Raw genomic sequence first — 17,562 nt, 5'->3', positions numbered from 1 at the left:
CCGTATGCCTACCAGTGAAGGGATTGGGAATAAATGCTTTAAAGAGGAGTTTGATGTGTTTGAAAGAGCACATTTGGCCAATTAACTATTAAATATCCCGGAATAGCGACCTAGCGCTTTTTTTTCCTCAATTGTTCCCTAGAGTTCTTTCATCTGTTGACGTTATCAGTCAAACTGCCTTAAAAAGGTTCTCGGTTTTAAGCCCCTTATGCGCTGCCACTCTGGGTTCAAATAGTCCAAAGCTTCTGAAGAACGTTGGTAGTAAAAAAAATTAAAAACACACAAAAAACTGACGGCTTTCGTCTGAGTGCTTTCACTCAGCTGGAGCGACGAGGGTGCCATGGCGATGGTTATTAAGTGGCCATTAGTCGACTTGTTCGGCAAATTGAGCCCAGCCGACGGACAGATCGGATCGTCATTTTCTTTCTCTGCGGTGTCAGGATTGAGAGAAGCTATTCAAAAAAAAAAAATAGCGACAGTATAATTACATCCTAACGGGAAGCCCGGATCTACTTTTATTCAATAATGTCCATTTGCAACCACGATCAAATCTTTTTAAGAGAAAGAATAGAGAGGAAAGAAAGCCGATAGAAAAACTTTGACCCTAATTGTCTGAAACGAAAGATTTTCAAAGACGCCCCGGGGCAGTTTGACGTACGACGCGCAGCAGGCTTTGAACTAACGCCAGTGCCAACCTTTTTTTTTTTTTTTTAACTCCAGCTCACTCCTTTCAAAGAGTCCCTGGAAAAGAAACACATGAATTGCTTCAATTTTGTTTGATCACAGTAGAAACAAATCAGAAAGCAAACTAGACGACTTGCAAAAAAAAAAAAAAAAATGGACATATTGGTGAAATTTCAAGATGAACCTCAATTGGACTGCAACATTTACAGGTGGATTTCATTTGACCTTATTTATACTTTTGAATGTCCCACTTTTCAATATTTCTGTACTTTTTAATGGACTAATGAGATGACACTGTAAATATGAAAGAAAAAGAAAGAAAACAGGAAGTATTTCAGCTCAGACAAATTTTTGCGATAGACTGCGTTGTCAAATCCTTTTTAATCCTGCATTTTACACCTACGGAAAGCAACAGCTGTAGTTTTATTTTAGAATTTATATCTTAGGGCATGATTTATGATGATATTTATTTTGAGAGTTAAATTTGTTAATATGGGGGAAAATAAACTCATTGAGAAGGAATTAATTCATTTTCAAAAAGAAAATATATCAGGGTTTTTTTTAAATATATATTTTTTATAAACCCCTCAAAAATGAATCAAAACATCGCTGATGAACACTCCAAAAAAATCCAGGAAAAACAGAGGGGAAAAAAAAAATCTCAAGTACAAAGGGGTCGGCTGTATAGTTTGAAGTTGTAATATCACCATTCACCGCTAGATGGCAGACATGGCTTAAGTTGCACTTATACTGGGTCTTACTGTCCAACATGAGTAGGCCTAATATTTTTTGGGCGATTTGGAATGATATGCAGGTCAAACAGTACCTCAAAAAAAAAAAAAAAAATGAGCGAGTTGATTTTTGTGAGAAAAAAAAAATCACATAAATGATTTCTTGCACTTTTTTTTTTTTTTTTCCTCAGGAGAGCTCAGTATTGTTCATTCGATTTGACATCATCATTGCTCTCCTTTTTTTTTATTTTTAAAACAAATAAATTAAAAAAATTTAATAAATGTTTTTTTTTTTTTTAAATATATATACATATATACACACATATATATATATATATATATATATATATAGATATATATATATATATTTTGTATGTGGGTGATTGGATGATTTCTTGCACTGAATGATGGTTTGCTGTTAAACAGTTTTTTGTCGTTCTTTAATTGTCATTTCTTTGCAATAGGAGGAAAAAAACTGCACCGGGGGATGGTGGGGGGGTTTCCACAATGTGGTTATTTTGATGTATGCTTCGAAGCCATTTGTTATTGGGTTAGGGTCGGGGCTCTTTTATACATTGCGAAAAATGAAATATATTAGGAGCATGTGCACCTATGCTCATATTTTGTCCATATTTGAAATTGTATTTCTGTCATCCACCTATTTTGGAATTGGGACAATGTGTGCTTTTATTATTTTCTAAATGTTTTAAAAGACCTAAATGATAGTATATAGGCAGATTTCACATATTGTGTGGGTGATCTGGAACGTAACCTTGTTATATTTCACAATTCGGTCTGCAGGTGCCCTCGGTTGCGTGCCACCCGCCGCACGCTCCTTTGCCACCTCGTGATCAACACGGCTCGTGTTGCCCCCCGACCCAAATGACACAGTCAAATGGGATTAGATGGCGGGAACATGGAGGTGTTTTTTTTTTTTGTTTGTTTTCCTGTGCGAGGGCAGAGCAGGAACACAAGGTTGCGTTTGGAGCCAATTTGGAAGTGGAGCAAAGGTGCCGGGCCACGTCGGCGGCTCGACGCTTTGGCAGCTGCGTCGCCGCAAACGACGAGACGAGGCTGCGAGAGATTTGAAAGAGGTGATTCATCACAATCTGCCACAATAGGATCTCCGCCTTAATAAAGCCTGTTGGCGTTTAAGCTTTATTACTCGGCAGTCAAATGCCAAAAGACATTTTCGGCTTCCACTCAGGAAGACCTCATCGCTCTTCGGAAGATGGAAGACGGCGGGGGGGGTAACTTTTCTCTTGCTTTGGAAGCCATTGGCTGTCTTCTGGTTGGGTGTTGGGCGATATTCGGTGCATTGCTGGAAAACGGCAAGAGTTGTTGTGGAGATATTTTCAGGTGTTTGCAGATTAGAGCTGTGGAAGTGGAATCGGTGGTTTGGTTTTGGAGATGTCAAAGGTTTGCTTTGTTTAGGTGATTTTACAGAGTTTTAAATGTTTTGGGTTAACTCTGTTGTGATGTTGAGGGGGCCTATAACAGTACTAGGGAGTGTGCCAATTTTAGGGATAGACAATCGGCACCAATATTGAGCATTTTGACGAATATCGGTATCGGCATTTTTTCAAAATCTGATGGCCGATAAAAGGTCAATCTAAAACCATTTTAATCACAGGGAAGTATTTATTTACATTTTCAGTTGACTTCATAAGAGATGCTGCTGACTTTGGGAACCTTCTGATTTTCTGTATTTTTTTTAATTTTGGAAAAAAACTGAGCTATGGTATTTACTTCTTTAACTTTCCATTTGACTTTTTAAGATGTACTTATAATTTTGGGAGCTTTCTGATAAAAAAAAATCAGAAATTTCAAATGAGGTTTATTGTCTAAAATAAAAACAAACAAACTTTAAGACATTACAGCAAAGTCAAGATAGGCATTTGTATTAAAAAAAAAAATTACACCAATAACCAAACACCCCCCCCCACCTTTTTTTTTTTTTTTTTTACTGAAAATGAATATCGGCTTAAAATATCGGTTATCGGCCTCCTGGGCTACTAATAATTGGCATCTGTATCGGCCCGAAAAAAACATATTGGTCTATCTCTACCCTATTTTGTCATGAAGTTGTAGTAAGGACGCCTTTCTTCAATCAAAATTTTCTTCTTTTTTTTTTAAATGTCATGTGAGAGAGGGTGCGCCAACAATATTAGGATGTAGATACAGACATCCTTTTTTTCCCCTTTTTGTTTAGATTTTTTTTCTTGAGGTATGCAATTCAATTCCGGTCCCCCTGCTATTTGTCTTTTGTTTCTTTTTCTTTCTTTCTTTCTTAATTTATATATTATTATATTATATTTTTATAGAAATCAGGATGTGCACCAACACTATCGTCATGATGTCAAGGGAGGCACGATTTTATTTCCCAAGCCTGAGACAGGTGGTGCGTCAACTCTGCCGGAATGTGAAAAAATAAATAAAATACGCGAACAACTGCTGTAACAGAATTTTCCATTTTCGGCAGTGCAAATCCAATCTAGGTTGCAATGCCTGTCAAGACTGTCAGGGCCTTTTAAATAGTCCATCTGTCAATGCACTGTCACAGTTCTGGTGTTCTCTGTTGTATATTATATTTTTGTCTTGACTGGTTTCAATAGTTAACTAGTTTGCGAATTGACTTAGCGCTACAGACTGCTGTTGCTCCATTAGCCAGCTTGCGCCTCAGACAACTGTAAGGGACTTTCTGACAGCACAGATGCTGCACAATCTGGAATCTCTCCCAAGCTCAAAATAGCGCAATCTTATTGTGACCATCTTAACCTTGACCCCAAGTGTAACAAAAAGCCAGATTGAAGAAAGAACAAAAAAAAAAAGCGAATGAGGTCTTTGACTTTGATTCCGCGTTTTTCCCGACATCTCGTTACGCCGTGTGATGGGTTTTCTGTCTGAATCAGATTGAGCTGGGCTGACAAATATAAGCACCTCGCCCGAGCCGCTGGAGAACGCCGCGCCCCCGGTGAGCTCGGTTCTTGCTGACCTGCTTTTCGAGCCACCTGCCGCTGACGACAAATTGATTTGATTAGGGTGCCGACTGGACTCTGCTGTCACTCAGCGACACGAGGCTAATTCGGAGTGACCAAGCAGAAACAAATAAATAATAAATAACTTCATCTTGGCGCATATAGATAAGATTGCTCACATTTCACCGTGATGTCACACTTACACGGTCAAAATGCCGGGTCTTTTGCACTTGCTGTGTAGCTGTGGATTTTGATAAGATTGGGTTGCTTATAAAGTTGGGTTAATTATTTTATTCCAGCAGATTAGATTGAAGATGGCATTTGGGGATGTTGAAGAGCCAAAACCAAGCCACCGTTTTCATAATTGCTCCCAAAAACGTATAAATACAAAATATTTTAAATAGTACCATGCTCCCAAAGACGTATTTATACGTTTGTTTGTTTGTTTTAAATGTTTTTTATGCAATAGCATACAGAAGGCTTTGATGCAGCCTCTGAACCAAAGAATACGGTAGTTATTACAAAAACAGCTAGCAGGTGGCAGCAGAGTATAAGAGATCAACCAGGGCCATGTTGCAAAAAGCTCTTTTTCCCCAGTGTTTTAAACAGATTTGATGAAACTTAGCTATATTCTAAAGCTAATTGAAATATTATTATTTTTTCTAGAAGAAAGAAAAGACTCTAAACTTTCTTTTGGTGGTTTCCATGTTTTTATAGCAATAGAACACAATATTCCGTGGGCATTGGAAAATCTGTCAAAATCTAGTAAAACAGCCGGGAGCGAAGGGGGTTGCTTCAGTGAAAATAGCTGGAAGTGAATGAGTTAATATTTTTTTACCAACCAAACTAAGCCATTGGTAGTTTTTGCCGCTACCGAGGAACTCCATGTAGGGGCGCTTATCATGTAAATTAAACCCACTTTTTTAGTTCGGGACAACTCACTCGTAGACATTTTGAGAAATAGGTTGTTTCATTTCACACTTGAGATCCAACTATTTGTAAACAAACCATTAAAAAGTGTCCCCTTCCTAACTTTCTTGGTATTGTTTATCATCTTATTTGAACCTGCCAGCGCATGTCGTCTGTCACTGAGGCAGATGGCAATTTTGACACCAAATTCCCGTTCAAGTAGGAAGCCGAGGAAAAGGGGATACGTTGTATTTTAGGAATGATTGACTGTTTGGGGCCGCCACTTCTCACCTGTACAAGGCTGACAGTTCACGGGGGATTGAACTAGGTCAGCAGAAATCTACCGTGGCAACCTTCATTCCCAGAAGCATACAGTGGAATGTTTAAGGAAGAAGGCCACTGGGATAATACAATTAACTCTTTGACTGCCAGACGTTTTCAGAAAAAGGATGCCGTGGGTGCCAGCCGATTTAAGCATTTTTGACTGATCTTTCAAGGTCCACAGAAAAATATGTGTTTGGACTATGGAAACACACATGCTACCAAATGAAAGATTGGACTCTCATCTTTCATCAGAAAAAAAAGTTTGTTTCTACCTTATTCCGTTTTTCAGTAATCAACAATAGAAAATGGTTAGTTTCACCTCTGTTTAAAAAAAAACGTCTTTTAACGTCTTTGGCACTCCTCCATAGGATTTTACTAAACGTTATTTAACGTTTTTGGCAGTCAAAGAGTTAGGAATTGGACCCAATATATTTTCCATGGATCGAGAAACTCACTGTGGAGTTAGTTATGTAAAAAAAAAAAAAAAGTCTTACCTAACAGTTGGAGGTTTTACTGTACTTAAAGTTCTTTGCGAAGAATCATCACTTTTACGAGAATATAAATATAAATGTCGGTACTGTACATGATATAAGAGGGCATTTTTTGGGCGGGTGGGAAAATGAAAAGAACAAATTCCAGCCAGTGTAATCGATTGTGTTTTGGCGCCTGTTTCTCATTTAGCATCATGAGTCAGGCAGGGACTATTGATCCAAAACAAGAACGCGGGTGTCCTTAAATCTATTTCATATTTGGCATTTGCACCTCATTTGCAGCCCCGTCGACGGCGTAAAATAGATACATCTTCATTATCTCCTGAAAGAAAAAAAGTTTTCTTCTACATTGGGGGCTTGCACTGGTGATGAAGTAGTCATGAACATGGCGCATTGTTACTCACTCACGAACTCTAATGACCTTGTCAATTTGACAGCCGAAATCACATCTTAACTCATCACAACATTTATAATGGAGCCCTTCAGGGCCACCACTCGTTCCACTTTATATAGACACAAACATATTCACATTTCTTTAAACGCTCATTGTGTGAACTTTAAACTTACGAATATCATTCCATCTATTTTTTTGGGCATCTATCTACTTCCACATAATTCATCCGATTCTTGTCATTCCAATTTTAACTTATTTCAAATATTCATGCCATTCTTGGTTCCATTTTTTTTTTTTTGTATTACAAATAGTGACACCTTACCCACAATTCCCGGTTTTAAAACGTAATTTCCCCCATTCATTCCTAATGGCAGATTTTATTTATTTATTTACATTTATATCACTTCAGTGGCATTCAAAACGGTTCCATTTCACTTTAGGGATGATTATTAGTCCATTCCATACTTGATTCTTAACACCCTACACCTTTTTTGGGTTTTCTGCTAAAATTTCTTTGTTTATTCACTGATTCAAAATCGTTTTCAACTTTCAACTGTTCAGCTCTTTTTGGGTCATTCTGCAGCATTCCGTGCCATTCAATATCATTCCAAATCATTCCATTTAGCCTCACAGCCTTCGACACGCAATTTAAAAAAAAAAAAAAACATTTTCGAGTGTTACTGTTTTAAGAGTATTTTTTTTATTTTATTTTTTTTATTTTTTTAAAAAGGAGAGCAATGATGATGTCAAATCGAATGAACAATACTGAGCTCTCCTGAAAAAAAAAAAAGAAGAAGAAAAAAAAAAAGAGTATTTGTTTTTTTTACATATTTGTGAGAAAAAATATATATATTTTTTTCTTTTTCATTTTTGTACCTAGCGGTATATTGTCACACATTTTGGACTGAAAGAAATGTATATTTGTATTTGTTTCTTTTACTTTCAGAAAAATATACTGAATAAAAAAAACAACATTGAAATAGATTCAACAATTATTAAATAATTGCGGGAGTTACGTTTGAAATCCGCTCTAAAAAAAAAAAATCATATTGTAACCCATTCAAACACTCTTTTTATTTTCACTCTTTTTTGGCATTTTCACACAGGGGTGTACTCACTTTTGTTGCAAGTGGATAAGACAGTAAATTTGTTGTGTTTACAGTAAATCTCGCTTGACATTCACCTTTTACATTTTAGTGAAGTCATTTTTACAGTGTTGTTTAGTGAAAAGAAGAAAATAATTGTATTGATACTCATTTTTTTACTTCTAGTTTGGGGTAAAAAAAAAATATATATATATAAAGTCTATGGGAAACTGGCCAAATACTTTTTTGTCCCACTGTAAATATGACACATTTTTACTCTTCTTTATACAATGAATTCAAATTTCTTCCAAACTACCTGCACGTTGGTGTAATTACCTTCCAATAACCATATAATGACTACATTAGTTGAGCTCATCTGGAAATAATCACATTAATTGCACTATTAGTGTGAGCGGCATCAACCCGCCCCCTCCCCCACTGTGACGTTACATAAACCAATTTTTGCAAATGAGATTTTTGTTTTGTGTCGTCTATGCAAATGCGTGCCTGCTGGTGTAACTGCGTTTACAGCCACAAACATTTTTTTTTATCCTGCTAGTGTGAAATTTACAAGCCGGAATCAAACACCTGCAGAATCATAAAAAAAAAAAAAAAAAAGTGTATATTTCAATTTCCCGTCTTGCAAGAGGAATAATTAAAAGTCGGGTTTTGATTCATTAGCCCGTGGAAAGTAGAGAGGAAGCGCGGGCTTCAAAGGGTTCGTTTGATCGGCGGCTGAGGTGAGCGGGAGATGGGCGGCGCGGCGGCGCCGCGGCGTGATTACGGCCTGCGGACATCAGCTCGGAAAGATGGATGGCGGCTGTCAGCCACCTTGGAAAGATCCTTTGATTTGATGCCGCAGAGGAGAAAGAGAAGTTGCCCCTTTCATTTGCTCGGGCTGCCCCTCGCCCGACATGTCCACTTCAGGGTTGTTGTATCCTGGGATTAGTGTGTGTGTGTGTGTGTGTGGGGGGGTAACAATGTAGAAATTACCTGAGAAGATTTTGCTGGTGGAAAAAGAGGCTTCAAGCTTCCCAGGTGAAGTTTACTAAGGATACTATAAAACTAGGATAAACATTGTGTATTTTAAATAAGCATAAAATCTCAAGCTATTCGATTCCCATCTTAATGCTAATGCTAACACATACAGAGGTGGGCGAATCCAGGTCCAGAAAGTAAAAACCCTGCCACAGTTGGGCTTTAGCAACTTGCGCTAGCTAGCTAGCTAGCGGGCAGGTAAATGAGCAGCTAGCAAGGGAGCTCGCTAGCTAGCACCTGGAGCTAAAGTCAAACTGTGGCAGGGTTTTTACTTTCCGGACTTGCCACCTCTGCGAATAAATAACCCAGGGGTGTCCAATCTATGGCACCGGGGGCCAATTGTGGCCCACCATTCATTTATAAACGGACCGCGGTATTTGCTTTACTGTATAAACTGTAGAGTTTGTTTGTTTTTTATATGAAAAGATGCAAATTAGCTCTTTACAATTAAACAAGTAACATTTCTTTTCATACCACTGTACTGGTTAATAATGAACAATTTTTACAAGCGAAAATAGTTTCTTCCACTTTCTGCTCTTGTTTTCGTTCTAAATGTAGAGTTGAGATTTGGCTCATTGGCATATTCTAGCCTTTTAATATATTTATTTAATATATAAACACTATAAAACACACAATCGAAAGACTCGCGTGTGCTTGATGAATTAAAGTGGAAAACTAAATTATAAGTGACCCTTGCATCCTTTGATATTTCTGTATGTGGCCCTCAGAGGGGGAAAGTATGGACATTCCATAACCCTTTAAGCGACTGATGTGTGAACGCAAACAATGCAGCAAAAACATTAAATACAACAGCAAAGTAACTGTCATATATTCCTTATCCTCTGTGAGGAGATGAGACGCCTATGCTTGAGACATCCATGTGCAGTAGTCATCTCTCGGTCTTATGCTGCCCCCAAGTGGCGGGCAGCAGCACATTGGCCATTCAATTGATTCTTTTGAATTCAATTTAAGTATGCTACGCCACATATATAAAATATAAAATACTATATTTACAGAGTGCTATTTTTCAGATTTAAAAAAATGCGCAATTTTTGGTTGTTTTTTGGGGGGGGGTGGCTGGAATGGAACACATTCATCTCAACAGGGCAATATGATTTCAGATTCAACTGATTTGAGTTACTTGGAACAAATTCACTCGTATCTCAAGGCACTTACTTGATGCATCCACCCCTTGTAAAAAAGGGGGTGGGACTTAATGAGTTTTTCTTAGTTGAGTATTGTTTGGAGAAATTGATATATTTTTTGATGTTGATTGCTGCCTGAAATAATTAACAAATAAAAAATTAATGAATGAATGAATGAACAAAATCCTTACTTTCCATTGGCTGGGGTCACCCACTAAAAAAAAAACTGGCTAATTTCACACAATAGGGTGTAAAGTGAGATTTAGTGTTTGGTCCTTGGGGTATTTTGCCAAAAATCCTGTCATAGATATGTTAATAAAACACACCCGTACTGTTTAAATTGTGCAACAAAAATCCATAATATGGCTCTTTTAAATGCTTTTCCCGCAGATAAATGCAGAATCACCTTTGTTTGGGGCCCCTCCTCGTCGGATCAATTTTGTGCAATGAGAGAAACGGAAAAATCATTACGCAGCTTAAAAAAGAAACTTAAGTGAATTACAGTAATTATTTAACGCTTGCTCTTGGTCAAGCTAAGTGTCTGTGCCGGCTCTTATTTATTTCCTTAATGGGGCCCTTCGTCTCCCAAGGTCCCTCAGTGGATACTAGAAACATCCATAAATGGGCAACATATGTATCGAGCAGTGGGTGAAAAAAAAAAAAAAATCTTAGATTGCTTCTTGCTTTTCCTTAGGACTTTTCTCGTGGGTTAAAACTTAACGTCGTCCACAAGGGTCCTCGATTGACTTTTTTTTTTTATAATATTGGACAGAAGATCTCGTTAGAGCTCTTCAAGCGAAAGTATTGCAAATGGCATAACATGAAATAAAAGTTTGTTGCCGTGAAATTTGATCTAAATTTTCCCTCTGACAAACGCATGCTCTCTGTTTGACACAATTACAAAAATAAAACACCCCCTGGTGGCCGTTTCGGCCTAAAATGTTGCAAATTTCACAGATGTGATCAACCTTGCAGGGTATTTTTTCTCCTTTATGGACACGGTTGACAGTGATGTCGAAGTGCAAAACGGGTTTTCACAGCACACTTTGTCACATTGGCCCGCTGAGACAATTCGGGGACTCTCCGCGGTGGTAACTGCGTGTGCCTCAGTCACACCGCTGGACCGTGAAAGTGTGTTTTGCCCTCGAAGATGGCCGGTGTAACCTTGTCAAAACATTCACCTCGTTTTGCCATAGCAAAGTTGGCTGCAGAGAGGGCGGCGGACTCGTGTGTTACCAAAAGTCGTTTCAAGGGAAACAGAAAATATCCTTAACTCATTCACGCCCATCCATTTTTACTGAAGCAACCCCCTTCGCTCCAGTTTTACTGGAAGGTCCACAGAATATTGTTTTCTATTGCTATAAAAAAAGGTGGAACCTACCAAAAGAAAGATTAGAGTCTCTTCTCTCATCAGGAAAAAAAAATACTTCTATCTATCTAACTGAACTGAACTGAAACCTGACAAGATAGCGGCTGAAACATTTTGCGGTTGAACTGCGAACTTTGACTTCAACTTTCCGCGCTGCAGAAAAAAAACGTTGGCGCAACGTGGCGTATCCGGAATGTTTGGCACATTGCTGCTATTTCACACTAACTCAGTTACTCCCAGCCATATTCACTGAAGCAACCCCCTTCGCTCCCGGCTGTTTTACTGGATTTTGACCGCTTTTGCAAGGCCCACAGAATATTGTATTCTAGTGCTATAAAAAAATGCAACCTACTAAAAGAAAGATTTGAGTCTCTTCTTTCATCAAGAAAAAAAAAAGTATCTTTGTATCTGTTTCCGTTTTTCAGTTTCTTTATTATTCGCAAATCTGTTTAGAACTGTGGATAAATGAGCTTGTTTGCAACATGGCCCTGGTTGATCTCTTATACTCTGCTGCCACCTGCTGGCCGTTTTTTTTTTGCTATAACTACCACTGTTTCAAGTGACCTCTTCATGTCAGAAGCTCTATCAAAGCCGGAACCTACCAAAAGAAAGATTAGAGTCTCTTCTTTCATCAAGAAAAAAAAAAGTATCTTTGTATCTGTTTCCGTTTTGCAGCCATTAGCATTAGAATATAGCTAAGTTTCTTTATTATTCGCAAATCTGTTAAGAACTGTGGATAAATGATGAGCTTGTTTGCAACATGGCCCTGGTTGATCTCTTATACTCTGCTGCCACCTGCTGGCCGTTTTTTTTTTTTTTTGCTATAACTACCACTGTTTCAAGTGACCTCTTCATGTCAGAAGCGCTATCAAAGCCTCCTGTATGCTCTCGCGTTAGAAAAAAAAAAAAAAGTATAAATACCTCTTGGGAGTGCAGGACAACGTATTAATTATTATTTTTTTTATATACGTTTGCGGGTTTGAATGAGTTAAAAAATAACTAATATATTATATAATAATATTATCATTTAACGACTGTAGTTTAGCTTCAAAAGAGAGACTAAGTAGTAAAATGTAATCCTTTGCATGTTTCAAAGTAGTTTGCCCAACACTGTTTGACATTGATGGAAATAATGAGTCATAGCGTAATAGCAGCAATATTGATTGTTGTGAACATTGACTGCGCGGAAAAAGCAACACCCGTGAAGGTCAATTGAAAACATTTAATGGAATTGTTAGTCTCTTGTCCTCGGGGGACATTACCTACCTTTACCTTTAAGTGTGACTGCAGGTGTAATTTGTCAAATGGGTCGCTCCCACTGAATCATTGTCCGAGGTCTGCCATTTGGCCTAATGTTGAAATAAAATTTAAAAAGAGAGAGAGAGAAAAAAAAAGCTTGTGATTAAATGGGAAGTGTGACATAACTCATGTTTAATAGTAGAAAAACAGCGGCCAGTGTTTTGGCACGAGGCCCACGTGGGCGAACATAAATCCTCGCTCCCCACAGATGTTGCTTGTAAAAGGTCAGCGCGACTTTGAGTCATGGCGTTGTGTTGAAATCAAAAGGCAGAAGGGGCCTAATTTGTCAGTTCCATATGACGGCTGCGAAGCGGGCCAAAAATTCCCCACCAAAAAGCAAAACAAAATCTATGATTGTCCTTCGCAGGAAGGGGTTATTAGTCATCCACGGCGCAGATGTTAGAACTTTTTCACCGTTGCACCTTGTGTTTAAGAAACACAAGGAAGCCAATTCAATGATTATAAAGTGTGCTATCTTTAAACTAGAGCTGTCAAAAATTAATCGATTAAAGGGATGTTGAGCCTGGTGATATCATCTTCAGTCGACAGCAAGTGGAAAAAATAGTTTTTAAAGTTGTTGATTGTACAAGAAAAATTATGAATTTATCAAATTTGTTCTGTTGGAAATGGTATCCCTTTAATCGGCAAGTAATCGATTATCAAATTAATCAACAACTATTTTAACAATCGAGTAATTGTTTAGAGCCATTTTTTTTTTTATTGTACAAATCAGATTTCAACAGTAATTGTTCACTGATTTCTGTAGTCCTTCATGAACGAAGACTGATTATCTTCCGTGTTTAATCAAAATAAAACATTTGCAAACATATGTTTAGTGAACCGGTAAAATTGTTTTTTTTTATCGCTATATGAATACAAAGTACGAAATAAACGGCAATCACTGGTTAATAAACAGTAATCAGGGAAAAAATGCTTTTGTAATACACTTTAATGCAAAATTCAACCGTCGATTAATCGATTGAATAATCGATCGATTAATTGATTCTAAAAAGATTTGATAGTGACAACACTACTTTGATCATTTTTAACTTTTCATAACCTTTTGATGTGGACCTTCTATAATTTTACAATTGCAAAAATGAACTCAAATTGAGTTAAAGTATTCAACATAGTAAATTCTGTATAGTCAATTTGACTCTATTTAGATAGGGACCAAATAGACTCAGTTTTAGAGTAGGCTAAGATTTACACTAGGAAATGAGTAAAATAAAGAATTAAAAAAATAATAATAATAATAATAAAAGTCACTCAAGGGTTGAGGAATGAACTCCTGACCTTCAGCTTGGGAGACTGCCACACTACCACCTGAGCTGTGCCACTCCTACTGTTTGCTTATCTCTAAGAGACCAAAGACATCAGTCATGATTTCATTCCTCCACCCTTGAGTGACTTTTATTAACTTTTTTTCCCTTAATTCTTTATTTTACTCACTTCCGAGTGTAATTTTTACTCTAAAACGGAGTCTATTTGGTCCCACTCTAAATAGAGTCAAATTTTACTCTACAGAATTTACTGTGTAGATTTTAGTGGAAAGTGCAAATTCATGAAGAGTGAACTACAAATATTCGGGAGATTACAGAATGACCACAAAAAAAAAAAAAACTTTCCAGGTTTTCATAAAAGTTTGACCCTTGATCACAATTCAATTGAAAGCATTCCGTCTGCACTTTGATGAAAACGTTCTCTCCATTAAGTCACTTCAACGCCATCTGACAACCGTCCCTTTAAGGAGAATCGGTGCCAAGCACACGGCATAAAATCCACTTTACCCGCCCCCAGGTCCTCCTGAGCATCACCGAAAAGTGACAACAACTCTGTGACTTATTGGGAATGATCGAATTTTACTTTAGAGGTTACATTGAATAATTCTCTTTTACCTAGAGTGCGGGAAAAAAAATCCCGGCAAAAGGTATCGGATCAAATTGTCCTTTCTCTCGTCATTTAAAGAAGAAAAAAAGTCTACAAAGTCTTATCAGCATTGTGCATTCTTTGCCGCCGGAGCTCGGATAATTGATTCTGAGGTGATGGTCGTGTGCATTTGCCGCGCCTCAGTGCTGCAAAGATATATGCTGTAGCATGGAAATGAAGTTTACCTTCCCGTGGCGCATTCGATGACCTGAAGGGACGTTGGGAAATTGAAATTACATTACGGCGGCGTAGAAAAAAAAAAAAGTCATTGGGAAATATTATCCCAATTGGCTTCACTGCGCGCACATTTCCTCCTCTAAACGACCGAATCATGATGTGAGCTTTCACTTCATGTGAGAGGCAATTTATCCGTTCACTTTTCGCGTGTGAGGCCGGCGTCCAAACGCGAAGGACACTCGGAGAGCGCCGACCTCCTCCAAGGCGAAAGTGACAGGACGAGAGATGTGGCATCGGATGACATATCTCTTAAATCCTCGATGGGGGCATCCTTGTTTTACGACGACATTTTGTTCTTTCACTTCTAATTCACCTCTGACCTCTGAAAGTGTTGTTTATAAGAAGCTAAAGTTGCTGCTAAAGCTAACTTTGCCTTTAACATCATAGTGGGGGCGGATGCTGAATGTAAAATCTCATGGTTAGTTAGGCATTGCCGCCCCTTTAAAAAATATATATTTTAAATAGTGTGGATTTGATTAAAGCATAATTGAGCCCTTTGAAAACAAATTTAAAAAAATTGAATTTATTTGACATGTTTCAATGAATATCAAAATTGAAATATCGGTTCATCTTCTACTTTGGGTTCATTTTTTTTTTTTTTTTTTTGTGCTTATTGAGTATTGCGTTTTAACTCAATGTGTATATAAACAATTTTCCATAAAATGGTCCCCAATCCAGGTGCACCTGTGACCTTTATTGCAAATCCACCATCTGCTTGAGTGTTTGTTGAAGTCGGAAGTGCAGTGGATCATAACCGGTGCCCTGTGGAGGCGACATGAGGTGAGTCACGAAGACCATTTTTATGGCATCTTTTTTTTTTTTCCTTTTCTTCTTTTTTTATTTTTCCTTTTCTTCTTTTTCTTTTTTTTTTCTTCTTTTTTTCTTTGTCTTTTGTTTTCTTCTTTTTTTCTTTACCTAAAACCTATTTAAAAAAAATCCCATACCGTTCACCTAAATCAAACACTTCAGAACCCAGCCAGAGCCGTGAGGGCGTCAGGAGACCCGAGGAAGGACCAAAGAAAACGGCATCTTAACGGGAGCTAGCCAGCAAAGCTTCCGCCCTGGGAAGTATCATTCCGAGGCTTTGCTCGGGAGATCAGCTTCGACTCTCATTGGGAGCTCCTTCGCCGCGGTTTCTCTCATTAATCTCATCCATGTGTCTTTCGTCTTCATTTTTTTTTTTTTTTTTTTTTTGCTTTATCATTTTAAGCCACACCTGAAGGCGACAGCTTTAAGAATATTTGAGCTAGGTACCTGGAAGGCCTCAATTTTTCTGGAAAAAATATACCCGGAAGCTCAAATCTTATAAAAGACCCAAACCATCTCCTCGCGGTTTGCTATGCATGAATTCACCTCGAACCATAACGTATCCCTATTTGCCTAAAATCTCACCCATTTGAAGAGATATTAAACTGTTGGGATCAAAGTGAGATTTTTACAGTTTTACAGTACAACTCATTCACTCCCAGCCATTTTCACTGAAGCAACCCCCTTCGCTCCCGGCTGTTTTACTGGATTTTGACTGATTTTGCAAGGAATATTGTTCTATTGCTCTAAACACCTACCCAAAAAAAAAAAATTGACCAGACGTTTTCTGAAAAGGGATGCCGTGGGTGCCAGCCGATTTTAAGCATTTTGACTGATCTTTCAAGGTCCATAGAAAATTATGTGTTTGGACTATGGAAACACACATACTACCAAAAAAAGATTGGACTCTCATCTTTCATCAGAAAAAAAAGTTTGTTTCTACCTTATTCCGTTTTTCAGTAATCCACAATAGAAAATGGTTACTTTCACCTCTGTTTTGAAACAAACGTCTTTTAACGTCTTTGGCACTCCTCCATAGGATTTTACTAAACGTTATTTAACGTTTTTGGCAGTCAAAGAGTTAACATTAGAAAATATTTTTTGTTTCATCATTATTCACAAACCTGTTGAAAACACTGGGGAAAAAGAGCTTGTTGCAACATGGCCTTGGCTGATCCCTTATGCCCTGCGGCCACCTGCTGGCCGTTGAACGTAATAACTACCATTGCTTTAAGCGACCTCTTCAGGTCAGAAGCTGCACCAAAGCCTTCTGTATGCTCTAGCATATAAAACAAACAAAAAACGTATAAATACGTTTTTGGGAGTATTAAAAATAGTCGATTTTAAATATTTTGGTGGTCATTATTATCACAAGGTTTTCACAATCCCATTACAAATAGATACAATAAAGTCAGATTAAGTTCACTTTTAAAGGTTTGTAGTGCATATTTGTCCTTGAATATCCCCAACTTTTCATGTGCGGGGTCAACAATAAGCAATCAAGTCTAATAAACAGAAAGCGGCCCTTTCGGCCCACTCACTCGGGTTAATTGCGTTTTGTCGATCCGCACTACGTCTCGCCGATTCAATTACACGCCTTTAATCTGCGACCGTGATTCCGTTTGGTAATGAACACGTTCCGTTCCTCCCCGAAAATTTGAAGCGGAACCCGACCCGCGCTATCTACGGGGGTCTTCGGTAAGCAACCGCAGCAATTCCAACTTCTGCTATTGCTGCCGCCAGAAATCGTAACTAAGAAGCGTCATGTTGCCTAATTGAAACGAGCGGGCGCTCGCCGAGGCAATATCCTCTCACGCTTGCCGGCGGAATTAAATGTGCATGTGCGCGTTCCTACCCGAGTGTTCATTATTCATGGGGCAACATGTTGAGGATAAACCTCTGAATAGTGTACCAGCTCATTTGGACGGCAGACTCCAGCACAGCGGTTGTCCAGGAGCTTTGATGCGGCGTTTCCCGATGTAAGGTTTCTTTTTCCAGCTCACAACCTCCTCTCCAAAGACTCGCCCCCGCCGTCTTCCCGCCTTTCCGTTAAATTACCAGAAGGCTGCGGCGCTCCGACCTGATCTTGACCAAGGACCTTATTAACAATTTGACAAGGGTCTTATGCTGCGGGTCTCGCCT

The 17,562-nt window shown here is 38.3% G+C and overlaps 1 protein-coding gene across 7 annotated transcripts in view; it reads left to right on the top strand.

The window, feature by feature from the left end:
* Nucleotides 1-17,562, top strand: part of LOC144040427 (uncharacterized) — a 134,710-nt gene that overhangs the window by 108,174 nt on the left and 8,974 nt on the right. For all 7 annotated transcript variants that reach the window (XR_013289727.1, XM_077554599.1, XM_077554600.1 and 4 more), the window contains one exon: nt 15,292-15,393. Coding sequence is in view for 6 of the 7 variants with exons in the window: in XM_077554599.1 (XP_077410725.1) it covers nt 15,292-15,303 (12 nt within the window). In the remaining variant the exon portion in view is untranslated. The remainder of the gene's footprint in view (nt 1-15,291; nt 15,394-17,562) is intronic.

Source organism: Vanacampus margaritifer, chromosome 20 (assembly GCF_051991255.1).
Source record: "Vanacampus margaritifer isolate UIUO_Vmar chromosome 20, RoL_Vmar_1.0, whole genome shotgun sequence".
NCBI classification, from domain to species: Eukaryota; Metazoa; Chordata; class Actinopteri; order Syngnathiformes; family Syngnathidae; genus Vanacampus; species Vanacampus margaritifer.
This window is presented reverse-complemented; position numbering and strand designations above follow the sequence as displayed.